The sequence below is a fragment of the Andrographis paniculata genome, unplaced genomic scaffold, assembly GCF_009805555.1.
Source record: "Andrographis paniculata isolate CXL003 unplaced genomic scaffold, ASM980555v1 Contig86END, whole genome shotgun sequence".
In the NCBI taxonomy this organism is placed as follows: domain Eukaryota; kingdom Viridiplantae; phylum Streptophyta; class Magnoliopsida; order Lamiales; family Acanthaceae; genus Andrographis; species Andrographis paniculata.
This window is the reverse complement of record NW_026137624.1, coordinates 3,707,267-3,729,912: the sequence shown is the minus strand read 5'-3', so window position 1 is coordinate 3,729,912 and position 22,646 is coordinate 3,707,267. Positions and strand designations below refer to the sequence as shown.

General features: G+C 34.7%; 1 protein-coding gene across 11 annotated transcripts; it reads right to left on the bottom strand.

Moving 5' to 3' along the window:
• Positions 1–2,443: 2,443 nt before the first annotated feature.
• Positions 2,444–16,931, bottom strand: LOC127242198 (kinetochore-associated protein KNL-2 homolog). 11 transcript variants are annotated; one of them, XR_007836744.1, is made up of 6 exons: positions 16,775–16,931; positions 6,539–6,601; positions 6,335–6,393; positions 5,612–5,666; positions 4,607–4,671; positions 2,444–3,608 (listed from the first exon to the last, which is right to left on the bottom strand). XR_007836744.1 is itself a non-coding variant. In XM_051261643.1 (6 exons), exons 2-6 carry the CDS (start codon positions 16,274–16,276, stop codon positions 4,640–4,642), a joined length of 252 nt encoding a protein of 83 aa, XP_051117600.1. In that variant the 5' UTR covers positions 16,277–16,298; positions 16,770–16,931; the 3' UTR covers positions 4,413–4,639. The 11 variants fall into 11 exon arrangements, 3 of the variants coding, with proteins under 3 accessions (XP_051117600.1, XP_051117599.1, XP_051117601.1); XR_007836748.1 differs by lacking the exon at positions 2,444–3,608 and adding an exon at positions 16,262–16,298 and having other exon boundaries at positions 4,413–4,671; positions 16,770–16,931; XR_007836745.1 differs by lacking the exon at positions 2,444–3,608 and adding an exon at positions 16,262–16,298 and having other exon boundaries at positions 4,413–4,671.
• Positions 16,932–22,646: the final 5,715 nt, after the last annotated feature.

Sequence of the window (22,646 nt, the reverse complement as noted above, 5' to 3'; positions counted from 1 at the left end):
GGACAGATAAGGTCATTTATGTAACCTTCTTTTTTAGGCTTTCGCTGAGATAATTGTACCACATTCGGCCTGATTGCTTGAGCCCATACAAAGATTTTTGCAATTTGATGGAATATGATTCTTTTGGCTTTGATTTGAATAATTCAGGTATGTTAACCCCTTCTTGGATTTTCATGTAGATGTCATTGTCTAAGGAGCCATAAAGATAGGCAGTAACCACATCCATTAATCGCATATCAAGATAATTGTGTACTAACAGGCTCACCAGATACATGAATGTTATTCCATCTATGACCGGCGAATATGTTTCTTCAAAGTTAATGCCAGGTCTATGGGAAAAACCCTGGGCTAAAAGTCTTACTTTATATCTTGTGATATCATTTTTTTTATTTTTTTTCTCACAAACACCCACATGTAGCCAACATGTTTTACATTTACAGGTGTTTGGACTATATGGCTGAATACTTGTCGTTTATTCAATTAGTCCAATTCAGACTTGATTACATCTTTCAATTTTGCTCAATCATCTCTTTGCCGACATTCATCAATTGATTTTGGTTCATAATCCTCGTCATATTTCATTATATCGAGTGCTACAGAATATGCAAATGCATTATCAATATTTGTTTTATTTCTGTTCTAATATTTTCCACTGATGTTATAGTTAACGAAAGTTTCAATAACTTCATCATCACTTTCATCATAATTTTTAGTATCAACCTCTTCAATGGTTGTATTGACCTTTTCAGGTATCTGATCATTGTTGATTTCTTTACCAATATTTACAATTTTCTTCTTTCGTTGATTCTTATCCTTGGAACCCAACGGCCTGCCACATTTTATGCGGGTCGTATGCTCATTAGCAATCGGTACCTTCCCTTATGGGATATTTATTTTAGGTAGTGCATTTGCTGATGCTATATATGATTTCATAACTCTGGCAGCATCATTAAAAGCATCAAACAATTGATTTGCAATTTTCTGCAAATGTACAATTCTTTGAACTTCAAGTTCACTATGTTTCGTACGATGATCAAATTCAAGTGGTATTTTCCATTAAATTTCTTTTCAAATTCAAGTGGTATTTTCCACGATTTTTTTTTCAGTTGATTACTGTCTCCCCCTAATGTCAGAAAATGAGATTCATCAAAGTGACAGTTTGCAAACCTTGTAATAAATAAATTACTCGTTGTTGGTTCAAGATATTTCGCAATCGAGGGCGATTCATACCCGACATATATACCCAACCTTATTTGAGGTCTCAAGTTTGTCCGTTGATGTGGTACAATTGGCACATAAATAGCACATCCAAAAATTCGCAAGTGAGATATATTTAGTACTTTTCCAGATACCAATTGAGTAGGGGAATAACAGTGATAACTTGTTGGCCTTATTTTCACGAGGGCTGCTGCATACAATATAGTATGTCCCCAAGCTGATACAGGAAATTTAGACCTCATTAACAATGGTCTAACAATTAATTGCAAACTTTTGATGAGGGATTCAACGAGACCATTTTGCGTATGTACGTGGAGAACATGATGTTCCAAAGTAATCCCAATTGACATGCAGTAATCATCAAATGTATGTGATGAATACTCTCCAGCATTATCTAAACGTATTTTCTTTATCGAGTGATCTGGAAATTGTGCTCGCAATTTAATTATTTGTGCAAGTAGTCTAGTAAAAAGCAGATTGCGAATAAATAACAAATATATGTGTGATCATCGAGTTGACGCGTCAATTAGTACCATAAAGTACTTAAAGGATCCATACGGTGGATCTATTGATCCACAAATATCACCTTGAATTCTTATTAGAAAAGCTGGGGATTCAAATCCAACCTTTGTTGGAGATGACCTGATTATTAACTTCCCTTGGGAACAGGCAGCACAAGCAAACTCATTCGGACTCAAAATATTTTTCTTTTTCAATGAATGGCCATTTGAATTTTCAACAATTCGCCTCTGTATTAGATTGCCAGGATGCCCAAGTCGACCGTGACAAGTTTTAAATTCGCTAGCAGCCATTTGGCCTACTAAGTGACATATTTCAACGACACTGACTTTTGAATAATATGTAACGGAAGAAAATGATGACAATTTTTCTTTCACAATTCTTTTGTCATTCACAATCTGAGTTATCAGGAGATACTCATTTTCTGTCTCATTCAATGTTTCAATGTGATACCCATTTTTCCAAATATTATTGAAGCTCAGTAAATTCCTTTGAACTTTGCTCGAGAACAGTGCATTTTTAATTGTCATTTTTGTCCATTTAGGAGAAATACAATAGTTTTTCCTGAGCCTTCAATCATTTTCGATGCACCACTGATAGTTACAATAATGGTCTTTCCCATATTTAGGTAGAAGAAATAACATTTATTTTTCACAATGTTTTGAGTCGTAACACTGTCGATAAGACAGATATTGTCATCGGCTCCAAAATATTTGGCATCCATATCTTTGCAATAAGGTAAAAATAATAAAAGACATGTATTATTAACATAATCAAAACAGACTTATATTATAGGGGGTAATACAAAAAAAGGGCATAAAACAGTAAAATAACAAAAGAGAGACAACAATATTTTATCATTTAATCAGCTATGTCAAGCAGACCATTGGCATCCAGGTGCGTGATATTTTTATTCATCACATCGTCAAATGTATCATCGTAGGCAGCGTGGTTTGTTTCGGTAGCAACTCTTCCTTGCCTTTTTTTTTAAGGCCTGATACAGTTCAGCCAAGAGCCTCGCTCTGCGAGAAACATGGGCCCAATGGCCTTTGATTTCACACCGGGTGCATTTCTCGTCATTGTTTATGTTTCTCCTAGCGTTGAGCCTTTGTTGAGGTCTGTAAGACCTTCTATCATTACAACGCCGATTTGACACATATCGGGGCCTGTTTTGATAATTATTATGACCATATGCGTTTGTCCGGCCCTGTCCGCGATTTTGCTTTGATCGCGATCAATTTATTGATTTCTGACCTCCCCACGACCACGCACCGGATTTTTCGGTTGTATTGCATTTGCCTCTGAAAATGGATTTGCACCTGTCGGCCGAGATTCGTGATTTTTCAATAGCAATTCATTGTTTTGTTCGGCCAGCAAAAAACAGGTGATCAGCTCAGAATATTTCTAAAAGCTTCTTTCGCGATACTGCTGCTGCAAAACTATGTTAGAGGCATGAAAAGTGGAGAAAATTTTCTCCATCATATCAAATTCACATATATTTTCGCCCTAGTGGCGTAGCTGTGATGTTATTTTAAACATGACAGAATTATATTTTTGGATTGTTTTAAAATCCTGAAATCGTAGGCTTTGTCATTCACTTCGTGCCTTTGGCAACAAAGTCAGCCTCAAGTGATCATATCTTTCTTTCAATCTCTCCCATAATTCAAGTGCGGATTCCAACGTCACGTACTGCATTTTAGTGCCTCATCGATATGATGGCACAAAAAGATCATGGTCTTTGCACGATCTTGGCTCGGGGAATTTTTATCCCGGGCAATGGTATTTTCCAAGCCCATTGATGCCAAATGCATTTTAACATCGCGAACTCAGGCCATATAATTTTGGCCAGAAACGAAGAGAGAAAGAAGTTCCTGTTTGGCAAGATTAGACATAAAAAACAGATAAAATATACAATATTACATTGCAGAAAATAAAATATATAATCGTGCTGATAACGTGTTGTGATATTAGTATATGATTAGCCAATAGAAATATTAATTACTTCTATCGCGAACCGCTATTTTGTATATAGTAGATATATATATATGTATATAGATGTATGTGTGGCTTATATATATACTAATAATAGATAGATAGTTGTGTGTGGTGTGTTTTATATATATTATATATAAGAATATGCAGTATAATATTTAATATAATATTTAATAAAGGAAAATGGAATATGGAAGAGTAAGTAAATTGATTGAGATTAATATGTAGTGTGCAACAAGGTCATATTTATAGGAAATAGGAGCCTACAATATTCGGCTACAAATTATACAATATTTCATCTACGAAAATGAAACGTGGCAAAAGTAGTGCCATCCACAACTTATACGCGTATGTATGATGTGTATAACACAATTAAATTAAATGATTTATTGCAGATTTTTGTGAGTGAATGAATGGGTGATATTGATACATATCTATAGAGCATAGAAGATATATGCACTTAAGATACTATAATACAATCTATAAGCCCAAGGTCTATTAGGTAAATCAATTTATCACTTACACACTACTTGGTTTTGTTAAAATTCATTTGCAAAGAATACAATTTATGTAGGTGGTATAAAACTCACACTTGTGTCCTTATAAAAATACAATATTTTCTCTCGTGGAACATCACATTCAAACTATTATTCAAACAAAAACTAAATTCAAATCCAAGAAAATAATATGTATGAATCTACAAAAGCATTTAAAGATACCGTCCAGGCTATATTTCAATTTTAAATATAGACATACATATAATAAAGAATAAATAAATATAATTCACACACTAATTCCAAAATATACATTAAAGTTGCTCCTAATAACCTTTTTTTTTTTTTTTGGCAATATAAACTCGTCCATGCAATTTATTTACCTTATGATGGAAGAAGTGAGCTTCATGATTTACTTATCTCTTTCTTGGAGGCTCTGATCCACTTCCTATAAAACAATGAAACCAACAGCTCCAATAAAATATTTCATTTCTAAGCGAACAGGAAAAGACATTACATGATTATAGGAGTAAAACACCTAAAAAAAAACAGCCTCTGCACGAGAGGCACAAAAGCAATCACCAAAACTTATCCAGAAAGAGATCATTTCTATATTTGATTCATAAATGATTAATTCAGTTCACGGTCAAGTAATTATGCTTACAAACGCATACAAGATTCTTTGAGTCTATACAGAAAAGTTAAGCAAAACTTCATAATCATTATCATGTGCTCTGATACTAAATTGCACATGTACAAACCAAAAGAAATAAATAAAAGATAGAATTGATTTGCAAAATTTCAAACACAATATTTATTAACAGTCATCATTCAAATGAATTTCTGGGGAAACAAGTCACTATTAGATTCTTCTAGATAATTATATTGTAGGTAAAACACAATAAACAATTCATATCAGCAGCAAGTTCTATGGCAGAACCAGCAACAATTTAGCATCATTCAGGGGGTAGTAGTTAGGTTTGAGCCATTATATGTTAGGGCACTCTGGTCACTAAACAAATTTGTGATGCAAATGAAGCCCTTTACCTTTTTCATGTAAAAAATTGTTAGAAATTATTTGTATTAGTACAAAGCTTCATGCGTTTTATTTTCATAGAAAGACATTTATAAGATATATTTCTTTCTCACAGAATACTTGTGTAGCGGGCTTCAATACACGGCAACCAAGTGGCATCACCAACTATGTCGACAAAAATTCATTGTAAAATGATTCATATTATATAACTATAATATTCACATTCAAATGATCCTTTAAGAGAAAGGCATTATGGCTATAGATATACTATTGTCATAGAAAAAACAAGAAGCCCAAATATTGATGTAATCACTCGTACTAAGAAAAATAGAATGGTTTTTAACCACTGTACCCTTTCTTAGCTCTTCCAGCCGTATGCTTTCCTGAAACCCAGTAACCGTTCTATCCTGCAATACAATAATTTTATCATTTCATAATAGGATTTCCTAAATTTTGTGAATTGAAAATAAAATAAATTAAAATAGTCTACTCATGATAAGTATACCATACTAAAGGCCTAAAACCATACGACCTCTTTTTCAGAAACAAAAATAAAAAATTTTAAGAGTAAAGTAGTTTAGTGATAGAAGTGAATGATCTAATAGTACAATAATATAGAGCATACAACATAGGTTAGAGAAAAACAACAAATATCAATTCATCCCCAAAAATATGAACCACATGGAAGCTAGAAAGTAGAAATGTAAATTATTAGGTTGCAAATATATCTGTGCAAGTTACGCATTCAAGACAATGCCATTTTTTATACAGATCTGAAAGAATTTAGAACACTCGGTTGGATAAGGCAGGGTAAGAAGCAATATCCATTAATATCAACGGATCTACATTGCTGAATTCACAAAAAGCATAATTCCAGAAACTGATTTTAAGACTTCAATCAATAAGTTAGAAGTTAGAACCACAGTTTTACCAAATAGTGACATTGTTAAGATCAATTTTATGAAAAAAAAAAAAAAAAAATGGTGCCTGGCAAGTTATGGGCTTGTGCACACTTTAATAATAAATGGCACGCTAACACTCAATGATAAGAGGTAAGAAAAACAGAAAACATTACCACATTGTATATTGCTCTTTCATTGCGCCAAAATTCCAATGTTGGCATAAATAATCTTCCTGAATTTTTGGTGAAGAAAAAATGGATGAAACAACTTTCACCAAATGTTATCTTTTTTTTATATTTTATTTGGATGTAAAAGAGCATCAAAATATTAATTAATGAAAGTAAGATACAATTAAAGAGCTTAAAGAATTTACATACCTGATCTGGATCTGGTACAACTCATTAGCCTACTTGAAGAAGCAGCCCCAGCTTGTTCCTTTCCTACGTCAGAAATATTCTTAACCAGATGACAAGAGAGAGATGGAGAGCTAAATTACATTAGTCATACAATCCATCATTCAAAGTGCTTTATGAATCTTTCATTTGAAAAAGATCATGGCTTTCTTCAGAGTATTTGTAGGTAAATCCTGAATCGTAAGATAATGTTACACAAGTTTATTCATGTGTAAAATAATATGTTAAATTCTCAAGACAGGTGACATAGATAACTGATCTTTATGGGGTGCAGTGCCCACTGCTCAAATATATTAATTCTGAAGCATAATTATTTAATATGCTTTCCACTGTCAACATCAAGTAGAAATCAACCGGCAACATGAAATTTACAAGGTGACATGATTTTCCTATCCCAAATCTTTCCACTAAGTTTCTTTGCTTAGCCCACACTGTGCAACTTAAAGCACTTCGTTCCGTGGACATCAATAAACAACCCTATAAGCTGGCCTATATAATGGTTACATATCATCTTACAGCCTAAATTCCTTAAAATGTTAGTTCGAAGAAAAGCTTTTGAAGAGCAATGACCTCTACAAGTTCAAATCTATTTTTTTGTTTTTTATTTTTAATATTACGTAAAAACCCACAAGCATTACTTTTTGAATACACATTGTATAAACCCCCAGAATAAACGCAATGGCCCACAAACCAGGCCAATCGAATAAGTCATACTAAGAAAACCCTACATGATAGATTCGACCGAAAAGTTTTACATTGGCAAGGGATTTTGAAGCAAGGTTATTACGGCGAGAATTTAGGCACGATGCCCGAAATGGTGACAATATGGCGATACGAAAACCTGCCTATTATAAGTTTCTACTCCCTCCGTCCCAGCTAATTTGTCTCATTTAACTTAGGCACGGAGTTTTAGATATTGTGTAATTAGTAGATAATTAAGAAATGTATTAGTAAAAATAATTATGATTTAATAAAAATAATTATAGATTAACATTAAGATGATTAAATAGTTTAATTAAAATAAAAAAATTATAAATTATAAATTTTGAAATGTGATTAAAGTATATAATTATATTTCCAAAAAAGAAAATGACACATTATGTGAGACGGACGGAAATAGTGGACAAATTATGTGGGACAGGGGAGTAATATTTAATTATACAATATAAAATTATAACATCAAATCACTAAATTTCAAATAAAATATCAAAATACTAAACATAACTATAAAAATACTAATATGTCAAAAAATTAATGTTTCAAAATACCTAAAAAAAACTCAATTTCTCAAATTTCACATTAGTCTTCACTGTTCATATCATCATCTTCATAATTTTTTTTATCCTCATCTGCCAAACATCTCTTAGAAGGGCCATGGCAACGATCATACACGATGGGCCGACCTGAAGATTCACCAACACCTCTACTACGAAGGTTGGAATTATTGAGATTACTTGAAGCACCTACGGCTTCATCAACATGATGCCACTCAAGATCTCCATCTTCATGAACCAAATCTCGAGATTCATCAACTTATTCATTATCCCATTGACATTATTCAAGAATTAAGGGATTAAAATTGTTTCCTTCTTCCTGCCGCTTTTGAAAGCAATGTGCATCTTTCAATTATATTGAACATACACCAAATCGTTTAGCCTTTGGTGCTCTAGTCTATTTCTTTTCTTTGTATGAATCTAGAAATAAAAATTTATATCAAAATTTGAAGATTATTACTAAAATATTAATATAAGTAAATTTCGAACAACTTTACTTACAAATTCAAATTGCTCTAATTGGATTTACAACCGGCAGAAGAGTAACATATATAACTTACGAGGACTCTTTTGCATTTGGTGCTTGATTGTCAATTGACAGCCAAAGCTTCCTCACATTTTATCGTAATCATATGCAGATGCATCAATAGACTCCAAGAAAAAAATCTCATCTAGACAAGAAAATTTATCAAGTGTTGTCATCTTTTGTCTGTCCACCAATCTGACACCAGGGAACACCCATCTTACATTTACGGCATCCTCAGCAAACTAAGAAATGCAGTATCAAAACGGGTAATCTCCGGCCTCACCAGATTTCTGCCACTTATCTTTTCCTTCATTGTATTAAGAAGTCTTCCATGTCCATAAATAAAAGTGGTGACAAGAAGATTTTTCAAGTGCCGGCCTCTTTGTATGTCCACTCATTTGACATAAGGGAACATCTATATTACATTTACGGCATCCTCAGCAAACTAAGAAACACGGTAGCATATCGGGTAGTCTCCGGCCTCACCAATTCTCTGCCACCGCTCATTTCCCTCGTTGGATTGAGAAGTCTTCCAGGTCGATAAAGTGGTGGCATCCCTAGCCTTTTGAATGCAGGATTTAAATTAATTCATTTTCCCGTCGTCTTCTAAAATGAGATCGATACAATTAGCTGCAAAAAGGTGTTCAAAAAAGAAAATGAATGAGCTGTGCTAATAGTCTTCCCGCGGCTTTATAATTTGCTCCATTATCCGTCACAATTTGCACGTAATGCTCCTTGCTAATTTTTTCAACATCTTTTTCAAGAAGGTCAGCCAACATTCTTGCATCATGTGACTTAGTAAATGCATCAATAGACTCCAAGAAAAAAGTCCCTTTTGGATAAGAAAATTTATCAAGTGTTGCCTTTTTTGTCTGTCCACCCATCTAACACAAGGGAACACCCATATTACATTTACGGCATCCTCAGCACACTAAGAAATGCCGTACAAAATCAGGTAGTCTCCGGCCTCACCAATTCTCTGCCACCGGTCTTTTCCCTCATTGCATTGAGAAGTCTCCCATGTCGATAAATAGAAGTTGTCACATCCTTAGCCTTTTTAATATATTGGTTAAAATTCATTCATTCTCCTAATGTCTTATGGCAAGAGATCGATATAATGAGCTGCACATGGTGTCCAAAAAAAAAACCGGGAATGAGCTGTGCTAATAGTCTTCCCGTCGCTTTATAATTTGCTCCATTATCCGTCACAATTTGCACAGCTTGCTCCTCGCAAATTTTTTCAACTTTTTTTTCAAGAAGCTCAGCCAACATTCATGCATCATGCGACTTCGCAGATGCATCAATAGACTCCAAGAAAAAAGTCCCCTCTGGACAAGAAGATTTTGCGAGTGTCGCCCGATTTTGTTTGTCCACCAATCCAACATAAAGGAATACCCATATTACATTTACGGCATCCTCAACAAATTAAGAAATACGGTAGCAAATCGGGTAGTCAACGGCGTCTTCAGATCTCTGCCACCAGTCTTTTCCCTCGCTGCCTTGAGAAGTCTCCCGTATCGATAAATAAAAGTGGTGACATCCCTAGCCTTTTGAATGTAGGATTTAAATTCATTCATTTTATCAATGTCTTCGAGCATGAGATCCATACAATGAGTTGCACAAGGAGTCCATAAAAGAATAGAATGAGCTGTGCTAATAGTCTTCGCCCGCGGCTTTATAATTTGCTCCATTATCCCTCAAAATTTGCACAGCATGCTCCTTGCTAATTTTTTCAACTTTTTTTAAGAAGTTAAGTCAACATTCTTGCATCATGTGACTCAGCAGATGCATCAATGGACTTTAAAAAAAAAGTCCCATCTGGACAATAAAATATATCAAGTGTTGCCCTCTTTTGTCTGTCGACCCATCTGACACAAGGGAACACCCATCTTACATTTACGGCATTTTCAGCAAACTAAGAAATGCTATATCAAACAGATAGTCTCCGGCCTCACCAATTCTCTGCCACCGGTCTTTTCCTTCGTTGGATTGAGAAGTCTTCCATGTTGATAAAAAAAGGTGGTGGCGTCCCTAGCCTTTTGAATGTAGGATTTAAATTAATTCATTTTCTCAATGTCTTCTAACATGAGATCGATACAATTAGCTGCACAAGGTGTTCAAAAAAGAAAAGGAATGAGTTGCGATAATAGTCTTCCCGCGGCGTTATAATTTTCTTCATTATCAGTCAGAATTTGCACAGAGTGCTCTTTGCAAATTTTTCAACATCTTTTTCAAGAAGGTCAGCCAACATTCTTGCATCATGTGACTCAGCAGATGCATTAATAGACTCCAAGAAAAAAATCCCCTTTGGATAAGAAAATTTATCAAGTGTTGCCCACTTTTGAACGTCCCCCATCTGACACAAGGGGAACACCCATATTACATTTACAAAATCCTCAATATACTAAGAAATGTGGTAGCAAATCAAGTAGTCTCCGGCCTCACCAATTCTCTCCCACCAATCTTTTCCCTCGTTGCATTGAGAAGTTTCCCATGTCGATAAATAAAAGTTGTCACATCCCTAGCCTTGTTAATATATAGTTAAAATTCATTCATTCTCCCAACGTCTTCTAGATGAGATCAATACAATGAGCTGCACAAGGTGTCCAAGAAAAACAGGGAATAAGCTGTGCTAATAGTCTTCCGCCGCTTTATAATTTGCTCCATTATCCGTCACAATTTGCACAGCTTGCTCCTTGCAAATTTTTTTAACTTTTTTTTTCAAGAAGCTCAGCCAACATTCATGCATCATGCGACTCAGCAGATGCATCAATAGACTTCAAGAAAAAATTCCCCTCTGGACAAGAAGATTTTTCAAGTGTCGCCATCTTTTGTCTGTCACCCATCTGACACAACGGAACACCCATATTACATTTTCGGGATCCTCAGCAAAATAAGAAATGCGGTAGCAAATCGGGTAGTCAACGGCGTCTTCAGATCTCTGCCACCGGTCTGTTCCCTCGTTGCATTGAGAAGTTTCCCGTATCATTAAATAAAAGTGGTGACATCCCTAGCCTTTTGAATGTAAGATTTAAATTCATTAATTTTCCCAATATCTTCTAGCACGAGATCAATATAATGAGATACACCAAGTGTCCATAAAAGGCCACAAATAATCTCTGCTAATAGTCTTCTCGCCGCTTTATAATTTGCTCTACTATCCGTCACAATATGTACAACATGCTCCTTGTTTTTAAACCTTTTTTTTAAGAAGGTCAGTCAACATTCTTGCATCATATGACTCAGCAGATGCATCAATAGACTTCAAGAAAAAAGTCACTTCTAGACAAGAAGATTTTTCAAATGTCCCCCTCTTTTGTCTGTCCACCCATCTGACACAAGGGAACACCTATATTACATTTACGGGATCCTCAGCAAAATAAGAAATGCGGTTGCAAATCGGGTAGTCTCCGGCCTCACCCATTCTCTGCCATTGATCTGTTCCCTCGTTGCATTGAGAAGTCTCCCAAGTCCAATAAATAAAAGTGGTGACATCCCTAGCCTTTTGAATGTAGGATTTAAATTCATTCATTTTCCCAATGTTTCTAGCACGAGATCAATACAATGAGCTGCACAAGGTGTCCAAAAAAGACCACGAATAAGCTCTGCTAATAGTCTTCTCGCCCCTTTATAATTTGCTCTACTATCCGTCACAATATGTAGAGCATGATCCTTGCTTTTAAAACTTTTTTTCAAGAAGGTCAGTCAACATTAAAAAAGTTCCCTCTGGACAAGAAGATTTTTCAAGTGTCGTCCTCTTTTGTCTGTCCACCCATCTGACACAAGGGAACACCCATATTACATTTACGGGATCCTCAACAAAATAAGAAATCCGGTAGCAAATCGGGTAGTCTCCGGCCTCACCAATTCTCTGCCACCGGTCTGCTCCTTCGTTGCATTGAGAAGTCTCCCAAGTTGATAAATAATAGTGGTGACATCCTTAGCCTTTTGAATGTAGGATTTAATGTTAATCATTTTCCCAATATCTTCTAGCATTAGATCGATACAATGAGCTGCACAAGGTGTCCAAAAAAGACCAGGAATAAGCTGTGCTAATAGTCTTCCCGCCGCTTTATAATTTGCTCAATTATCCGTCACAGTTTGCACAGCTTGCTCCTTGCAAATTTTTTCAACCTTTTTTTCTCAAGAAGCTCAGCCAACATTCTTGCATCATGCGACTCCGCAGATGCGTCAATAGACTCCAAGAAAAAAGTCTCCCCGGACAAGAAGATTTTTCGAATGTCGCCTAATTTTGTCTGTCCACCCATCTGAGATAAAGGAACACCCATATTACATGTTCAAGAAACTAAGAAATGCGGTAGCAAATCGGGTAGTCACCGGCGTCTTCGGATCTCTGCCACGAGTCTTTTCCCTCGTTGTCTTGAGACGTTTCCCGTAGATAAATAAAAGTCGTGACATCCCTAGCCTTTTGAATGTAGGATTTAAATTCATTCATTTTCCCAATGTCTTCTAGTATGAGATCAATACAATGAGCTGCACAAGATATCCAAAAAAGAGCACGAATAAGCTCTACTAATAGTCTTCTCTCCGCTTTATAATTTGCTCTACTATCCGTTACAATATGTACAACATGCTCCTTGCTTTTAAACTTTTTTTTCAAGGTCAGTCAACATTCTTGCATCATGTGACTCAGCAGATGCATCAATAGACTTCAAGAAAAAAGTCCACTCTGGACAAGAAGATTTTTCAAGTGTCGCCCTATTTTGTCTGTCCACCCATCTAACACAAGGGAACAACCATATTACATTTACAGCATCCTCAGCACACTAAGAAATGCAGTAGCAAGTCAGGTAGTCTTCGTCCTCACCAATTCTCTGCCACCGGTCTTTTCCCTCGTTGCATTGAGAAGTCTCCCATGTCGATGAATAAAAGTTGTCACATCCCTCGCCTTTTTAATATATAGTTAAAATTCATTCATTCTCCAAATGTCTTCTAGCATGAGATCGATACAATGAGCTGCACAAGGTGTCCAAGAAAAACCGGGAATAAGTTGTGCTAATAGTCTCTCCGCCGCTTTATAATTTGCTCCACTATCCGTCACAATTTGCACAGTTTGCTCCTTGCAAATTTTTTCTACTTTTTTTTTTCAAAAAGCTCAACCAACATTCATGCATCATGCGACAAAAAAGTCCCCTCTGGACGAGAAGATTTTTCAAGTGTGGCCCTCTTTTGTCTGTTCACTCATCTGACACAAGGGAATACCCATATTACATATACGGGATCCTCAGCAAAATAAGAAATGCGGTAGAAATCGGATAGTCTCCGGCCTCACCAGTTCTCTGCCACCGGTCTGTACCCTCGTTGCATTGAGAAGTCTCCCAAGTCCAATAAATAAAAGTGGTGACATCCCTAGCCTTTTGAATGTAGGATTTAAATTCATTCATTTTCCCAATGTTTCTAGCACGAGATCAATACAATGAGCTGCACAAGGTGTCCAAAAAAGACCACGAATAAGCTCTGCTAATAGTCTTCTCGCCGCTTTATAATTTGCTCTACTATCCGTCACAATATGTACAGCATGCTCCTTGCTTTTTAAGGAAGGTCAGTCAACATTCTTGCATCATGTGACTCAGCAGATGCATCAATAGAGTTCAAGAAAAAAGTCCCCTCTATACAAGAAGATTTTTTTAGTGTCGCCCTGTTTTGTCTGTCCACCCATCTGACATAAGAGAACGCTCATATTACATTTATGGCGTCCATAACAAACTAAAAAATGAGGTAGCAAATCGGGTAGTCACAGGTGTCTTCAGATCTCTTCCACTAGTCTTTTCCCTTGTTGCATTGAGAAGTCTCCCATGTCGATAAATAAAAGTTGTGACCTCCCTAGCCTTTTAAATATACGGTTTAAATTCATTCATTTTTCCAATGCCTTTTAGCATGAGATCGATACAATGAGCTATACAAGGTGTCCAAAAGAGAACAAGAATGAGTTGTGCTAATACTCTTCCCGCCGCTTTATAATTTGCTCAATTATTCGTCACACATTGTACAATATGCTCCCTGCTAATATTTTCAACTTTTTTTTCAAGAAGCTCAGCCAACATTCTTGCATTATGCAACTCAGCAGATGCATAATAGTCTCCAAGAAAAAAGTCCCCTCTGGACAAGAAGATTTTCGAGTGTCGTCTTCTTTTGTCTGACCACCCATCTGACATAGAACACCCATATTACATTTACAGCATCCTCAACAAACTAAGAAATGCAGTAGCAAATCGGGTAGTCACCGGCGTCTTCAGATCTTTGCCACCAATCTTTTCTCTCGTTGCATTGAGAAGTCTCTCATGTCGATAAATAAAAGTAGTGACATCCCTAACTCAGTGCGTGTGCCATTAGTGTTATTGAGCCTTCGATGCATGATGGCAAGAGTTATTGTGTAGCAACCATAGGCTCACATACAGTGGGAAAAAGCCCAATTGGAGATGGAAAAGACCATTGGTGGTTGTACCGCCAAATGACTAGCAAGAAAATAATGTCTAGCCAAAAATGTTAATTATTATTATTATTATTATTATTATTATTATTATTATTATTATTATTTTGTGTTTATTTTGGTGTCTTAATAATTTTATTTTGCTTGATTTCAGAAGGTGGCATTGATTTGAGCATGCTCGGAACAATTGGCGCCCAGAAATCCCCCTCTATTTTCTTTTTCTTCGTAGTCTTCTTTAACTCAACCAACCGACGACCACCATCCCAGGATTTCACGTCATCGTAGTCACTATGTAAGCCCCAATAAGGATGGATCGTTGGGTTTACGTGATTGTATCTCAGTAAAACACGACTGTAATTGTTGTTTTTATTTCATTTTATTATTTTAAAATACACAAAAGTATATATAAAGTAAATAAGGGTATTTCAATGGAACAACTTAAGTAGAACGGGGCATAACATAGATAGAGTGAGTTGTGTTATAAGTATATAAAGTAACATTGAGAGTATTTTAATATACTTTAGAGGTATATAAAATTTATACTATGCAAATTGACAGAAATATAAAATAGAGACCAATATTAAAGCAAATAGATAGAGAATGAAATGCATACCAATATTTTTATAATGTGAACTGAATTGAACTAAACATGGATTTTTCTCGAACTTTTCCATCAAATTAACTAATTTATTTTACATTTAATTCAATTCTTAATTACTAAGTATTGACTACTTTTTATTGTATAATTAATTTTACAATAAATTACTAACCACTAACCATTTTATTTCTTTTGCATTTAATCCAATTATTATCTATTAACCATCAACTACTTAAAATTAATTAATAACCACCAAAACCACCTCATTTATATATCGACGCATTTAATCCATTCGTCAACTACTAACAACCAACTATTTCATTAATTTTCAACATAAAATTCTTGTCAATTTCTCCTATAAATAGTGTTAATTGTAATTTGCAACACCTCATTGCATTTCCTTCTTCCTGCTTTCAGTTTCACACTATATAAATATAACTATCATGTCCGAAAAAACTATTGCATATAGTGACAAAGATGCTAGTGGATCGTATTTAAACGATAACACCGATGACTCTTCTAACGAATGGTTAGCATGCGTGGAAATATTGAAGTTGAAAAGAGAAAACGCTGATTTGCGGGCTGCTAACCTTGCTGAGTTAGATAAGCATAATGCAGAACTTCGAGAAATAATCAAGAACAATTATTTTGAAAGAGCAAAATATTTAATTCTTGAACAACAAAAGGTGAAACTCGCACAAGCTAAAAGAGAAGACAAAATTATGTCCGTCGATTTGAATACCATCACTGATTCTATTAGTTATGCTTATTTTAAGCAAGAGAAGGAGAAAATTATGAGTAAAAGGACGACGAACGAGTAAAAGGATGACAAATCCACCTGAAGATTCTTCATCACATCTTTTTAGCCAACATTCCTACAGTTTAGATGAGAGTTCAAGAAATTTAGGTGGTTACTAAATATTGTATGTTTAATTTTATATTATATTCCTAAATTTATTTTCTGCGCTTAATGTTATCCATTTTACATAACTAATATGGCATTTTATTATTTGTTACAAATAAAATGCAACAACAATCTTGAGCAAATCGGGATTCGGTATTGTTTGCGGATAGGGATAAAAACACCAAAAGCAAATAGATGGATCTAAAATTAATTCCCAGGATAACAAAGACCTTAAAGAAACCATTGTCGCAAAATTCCAGAATCAAAGAAACTAAAAACTCAACAAACGCCCAATTTCCCGCAAACAAAAGATACAATAAGGATTTGGCCGCAATCTAATTTAGGGCTGTTCGGGTTTGAATCGGAACCAATTTTTCTTACCATCGATTTCGATGCAGTTATTTTCTCTTTTCTGAAGTAAAAACAAAATACAGAATCGAACCTTACCGACGGTTACTTCCACCGGATCCGACGCCTTCTTCGATTTCAGTTGTTATTTGAAGAGGCAGATAGGTCTCTTCCAATTTCAAAGGTGAAGTGAAAATGGGCAGGCGGTGGCCGCAGCGGAAGCTAGCTAGTGGTTTAGTAGAAAACAAAAGTTCGTAATTTTGTAAAAGACTATTATGTTCGTTATTAAAATTATGATACTTCCACCATATTCAAAATGTTGTATATTTTCTTTATTCGAAAAAATAAGAAAAAAATTATGTAAGTTTACTTTCACAAGAACTAAAAAATAATATTGCTCTAGTCCACATTTTAATATGTCTATTATTTTTTTAATACTTTTTTACTTAAATTAAAATATTCTTACACTTTACATACTATTAAAAAAATATTATTAAAAATTAAAAATTAAGGGTAAAATATTTTTTGCTCCCCCCTCCCCCCTCCATTTTGAAAGGTAACATTTACTTTTGCCTCCCTTCGTTTCAAATATCCTGCAATATTTTCTTTTTTGTTTGTCTCAAATTCACTGCAATATTTTCAAATTTAGAAATAATTAATAATATTTATATACATATATTAATATATACTTCACTTTATCTCATCACATCACTCAAATAAAAAACTTAAGGTGTGTTTGTTTGAGGGATTTGTTTGGATTTCCACTATTCATCCTATTTTTTTCCCCCAAAAAACATCAAATCAAACACCTATTTTCATTTTTTATATTATACTAAAAATCAATTTTACATTCAAACATCACATCAACACCTATTTATATCACATCATACAACTATTCAAATTCAAAATTTTTACTATTCAAATCCCAACTCAAAATCCAAACCCTCAAACAAACACACCCTTAAATAATCATTTCTCTCTCCAATCACATCACTTAATATTCAAATTATCTTAAATTATCATACTTGATACTCCCTACCTAAATTCTCGTACCAAATACAAATGTTGCACGGTGTTTGAGACGGAGGAAGTAATAGTTTAATTGTAATAGATAATTAAAAGTGATGTAAAAATAATTTTATTTTTGGTATAAAAATAATGTAATGAAAAAAAACATAAAGCTAAAAAGTTTGAACTAAGGTTTGGATTTAGGGTGAACCTCCAAAATCATTTGTTCAAGAGAAATCAACACAAAATATACCCAAAATGTGACGAACACACAACCTTCCCTAGAACCCACGACTCGACAGAAAACAACCCCCGCATCACAAAAACAAGGCACCACAAGATAAACAAATGCCTACAGCGTTGAGAGAGCCCCTTTCGAATTACTTTGATCGTAATCATTTGTTTGACCACTATTTTCAGATAGAGTCCACTTAAAGTCCTAAAATTATAAAGAGAGTTAGTTACGGAACTAAAAAACAATTTGCCATTGAAATTAAGTTTCATAGAATATAAATATATATATGTTAAAACAACTAACGATGACTCTTTTGCATTTGGTGTTTGATCGCCAATTGACCGCACTAATCTAATCCATCAACTCTTAATCTTTTAACCATCTTTTCTAAAACATCATTAAACAACAAATACAGGATCAATCCTCTTCAATTCAAAATATTTTTTAAGGATATAAGAACATAGTGCAGCCCCATATAACTTCACCTCCATTTGATCGCTTCATCGATCCTCAATTATTTCCATCATCTTGTTCAACAACCTTGTTTGTTGTTGCTCGTAAAAACATTCATTTATTTTCTTCTTCATATGATTCATAGTCGAAGAAAGCTTATACATGGCTGGCTTTTCATCACCATCAACTATCCTCAAAACAATCAAAAGATGAAATGTTGTCCGTAAACAATCTTCTACCTAATCTATAAATTTCGATTAAAGAATGGTTTCTATCAATTTTTTGCCTTTTGACATTTTTTACAGTTTTAATTATCGCTTCAATCATCACTCACAAATAACTGTCTCAGTTCATTCCCATATTTGTCTAAACTCAGCAAACTAAGAAATGCGTACCAAATCAGGTAGTCTCTAGCCTCACCAGGTCTCTGCCACCAGTCTTTTCCCTTATATTGCATTGAAAAGTCCAATGTCGATAAATAAAAGTGATGACATCCTAGCCTTTTGAATGTATGGTTTAAGATCATTCATTTTCCCAATATCTTCTAGCATGAGATCGAAACAATAAGTTGCACAAGCTGTCCAAAAAAGACCAGGGTTGTGCTAATAGTCTTCCCGCCGCTTTATAATTTGCTCCATTATCCGTCACAATTTGCACAACATACTTCCTGCTAATTTTTTCAACTTTTTTTCAAAAACTTCAGCCAACATTCTTTCATAATGTGACTCATCAGATGCATCAATAGACTCTATGAACAAAGTCCCCTCTGGACAAGAAAATTTATCAAGTGTCGTCATCTTTTGTCTGTCCACTAATCTGACACCAGGGAACACCCATCTTACATTTACGGCATCCTCAGCAAACTAAGAAATGCGGTATCAAATCGGGTAGTCTCCGGCCTCACCAGATCTCTGCCACCGATCTTTTCCCTCATTGTATTAAGAAGTCTTCCATGTCGATAAATAAAAGTGGTGACATCCCTAGCCTTGTGAATGTAGGATTTAAATTCATTCATTTTTCCAATCTCTTCTAGCATGAGATCGATACAATGAACTGCAAAAGGTGTCCAAAAAAAGACCAAGAATGAGCTGTGCTAATAGTCTTCCCACCGCTTTATAATTTGCTCTTTTATCCCTCACAATTTGAACATGCTCTTTTTTCAAAAAGGTCAGCCAAAATTCTTGCATCATGTGACTCAATAGATGCATCAATCGACTCCAAGAAAAAAAATCTCATCTAGACAAGAAGATTATTCAAGTGTCGCCCTATTTTTTTTATTCACCCATCTGACATAAGGGAATCCCCATACTACATTTACGGCATCCTCAGCAAACTAAGAAATGCAGTAGCAAATCGGGTAGTCTCCGGCCTCACCAAATCTCTGCCACAGGTCTTTTTCTTCGTTGCATTGAAAAGTCTCCCATGTCGATAAAAAAAAGTGGTGACATTCCTAGCCTTTTGAATATACGGTTTAAATTCATTCATTTTCCCAATGTCTTCTAGTATGAGATCGATATAATGAGCTACACATAATGTCCAAAAAAGATCAGGAATGAGTTGTGCTAATACTCTTCCTGCCGCTTTATAATTTACTCAATTATCTGTCACAATTTGCACAACATGCTCATTGCTAATCTTTTCAACTTTTTTTTCAAAAAGGTCAGCAAACATTCTTGTATAATGTGACTCAGCATATGCATCAATAGACTCCAAGAAAAATGTCCCCTCTGACAAGAATATTTTTCAAGTGTCACCCTCTTTTGTCTGTACAACCATCTAACATAAGGGAACACCCATATTACATTTACAACATCCTCAGAAAACTAAAAAATGCGGTAGCAAATCGGGTAGTCTACAGCCTCACCAGATCTCTGCCACCGGTCTTTTTCCTCGTTGCATTGAGAAGTCTCCTATGTCGATAAATAAAAATTGTGACATCCCTAGCCTTTTAAATATACGGTTTAAATTCATTAATTTTCCCAATGTCTTCTAGCATGAGATCGATACAATGAGCTGCATAAGTTGTCCAAAAAAGACCATGAATGAGCTAATAGTCTTCCCGCCCCTTTATAATTTGCTCTATTATCCGTCACAATTTGCGCAACATGCTCCTTGTTATTTTTTCAAATTTTTTTTTCAAGAAGGTCAGCCAACATTCTTGCATCATGTGATTTAGCTGAATGAGCGAGAATAAAGAAAATGACCATCACAAGACGAAAAGAATCCAAATAATGTGAGTGTGATAAATCTTCGAACCGGTAAAGTAATGGAGAGCTCACAACCTCAGTGGTTCCAAAGGACAAGGATGAAGAAACCATTGAGAAAGAAATTGAAAAAGAGGATCTAGAAGTTGATAAGGTACAATCTGAACTCTCTTTCAATACAAAGTCTTATGAAACACCATTTACTTCCAGGTTGGTGAAGCCAAGGAAAGCAAATAACAACAAGGAGATTCTTGAGATTTTCATAAAGGTGGAGCTTAACATACCATTGTTGGATGCGGTTCGCCAAATCCCTAGGTATGCAAAAAATTTTAAGGACCTGTGCACTAACAAGAGGAGAATGAAGGGAGGCAAATGCATCATTGCCAATGAAAACGTTTATACGGTCTTACAAAAAAAAAAATCCACCAAAGTGCAATGACCTAGGTATGTTTAAAATTTTTTGCAAGATAGGAGATGTGGAAATAAGAAAAGTCATGCTAGATATAGGAGCATCGACGGATGTTACGCCTAAATCAATCCTTAACTCCTTGAATTTAGCTCATTTAAAGAAAAGAGGAATAGTGATTCAATTGGATAATAGGACTATTACGTACCTTGAATGACTTATAAAAGATGTCCTAGTTCAAGTCAATTAATTAGTTTTTCCAGTTGACTTCTTTGTGTTGGATGTGAAATATGAGAATTCACCTAATCCTTCACCTCTTGGTCTTAGGGAGGCATTTTATGTATACAACTGGTGTTAAAATATATGTGAAACAAGGCATATTAAGCATGGAATTTGATGATAATATAATTCATTTTAACATATTTAATAATATCCATGTTGATTCTAACTCAATATGTGCCATTAGTGTTATTGAGCCTTCGATGCAGGATGGCAAGAGTCTTTTGGAATTATTCTCTGTATGCAACCATAGGCTCAAATATAGTGAGAAAAAAGCCCAATTGGAGATGAAAAAAACCATTGGTGGTTGTACCGCCAAATGACTAGCAAGAAAATAATGTCTAGCCAAAATTGTTAAAGAAAAGTGCTATTGGGAGATAACCTAAATCTTTTTCATGCTCTGTTAATTATTATTATTATTATTATTATTATTATTATTATTATTATTATTTTGCGTTTATTTTGGTGTCTAATAATTTTATTTTGCTTGATTTTAGAATATAGCATTAATTTGAGCATGCCCGAAACAATTTTTGGTGGGATTAAAAGAAATTCCAGAATTTAGCTTTGATTTAGGCATGGGCATGCTAAATTTCAGAATTTGGCATTAATTTATGCATGCCAATGTTTGTTTTTATGCTCAAAAGAAGGCAAATTACAAGTTAAATAACTTTTAGGGGTAAAAGAGTAATTTTATGGTTTTATACCTAATTTTCTAAATTCAATTTTCCCCCAATTTCCAGAACCACCACCTGCTTCTTCCTCTCGTTTCTACAGACCAATCCGCAGCCGCCTCCCTCTTTCTCGCCGATTTCACCAGCCGCGGCACCCAGAAATCCCTATCTATTTTCTTTTTCTTCTTTTTCTTCGCCGTCTTCTTCAACTCCACGAACCGACGACCACCATCAAAGGATTTCACGTCATCGTAGTCACTACGTAAGCCCCAATAAGGATGGATCGTTGGGTTTGGATGATTGTATCTCAGTAAAAACACAGACTGTAATTATTGTTTTTATTTTATTTTATTATTTTAAAATACACAAACAAAGGTATATATAAAGTAAATAGAGGTATTTCAATGGAGATGTGTTGAAAGTATATAAAGTAACATCGGGAGTACTTTAATATATTTTACAGGTATATAAAATTTATACTATGCAAATTCATAGAAATATAAAATAGAGACCAATATTAAAGCAAATAGATAGAGAAGGAAGTGCATACCAACTTTTTTATAATGTGGACTGAATTGAATCTAAATATGGATTTTTCTCAAACTTTTTCATCAAATTAACTAATTTATTTTACATTTAATTCAATTCTTAGTTACTAAGTATAGACTACTTTTTATTGTATAATTAATCTTACAATAAATTACTAACCACT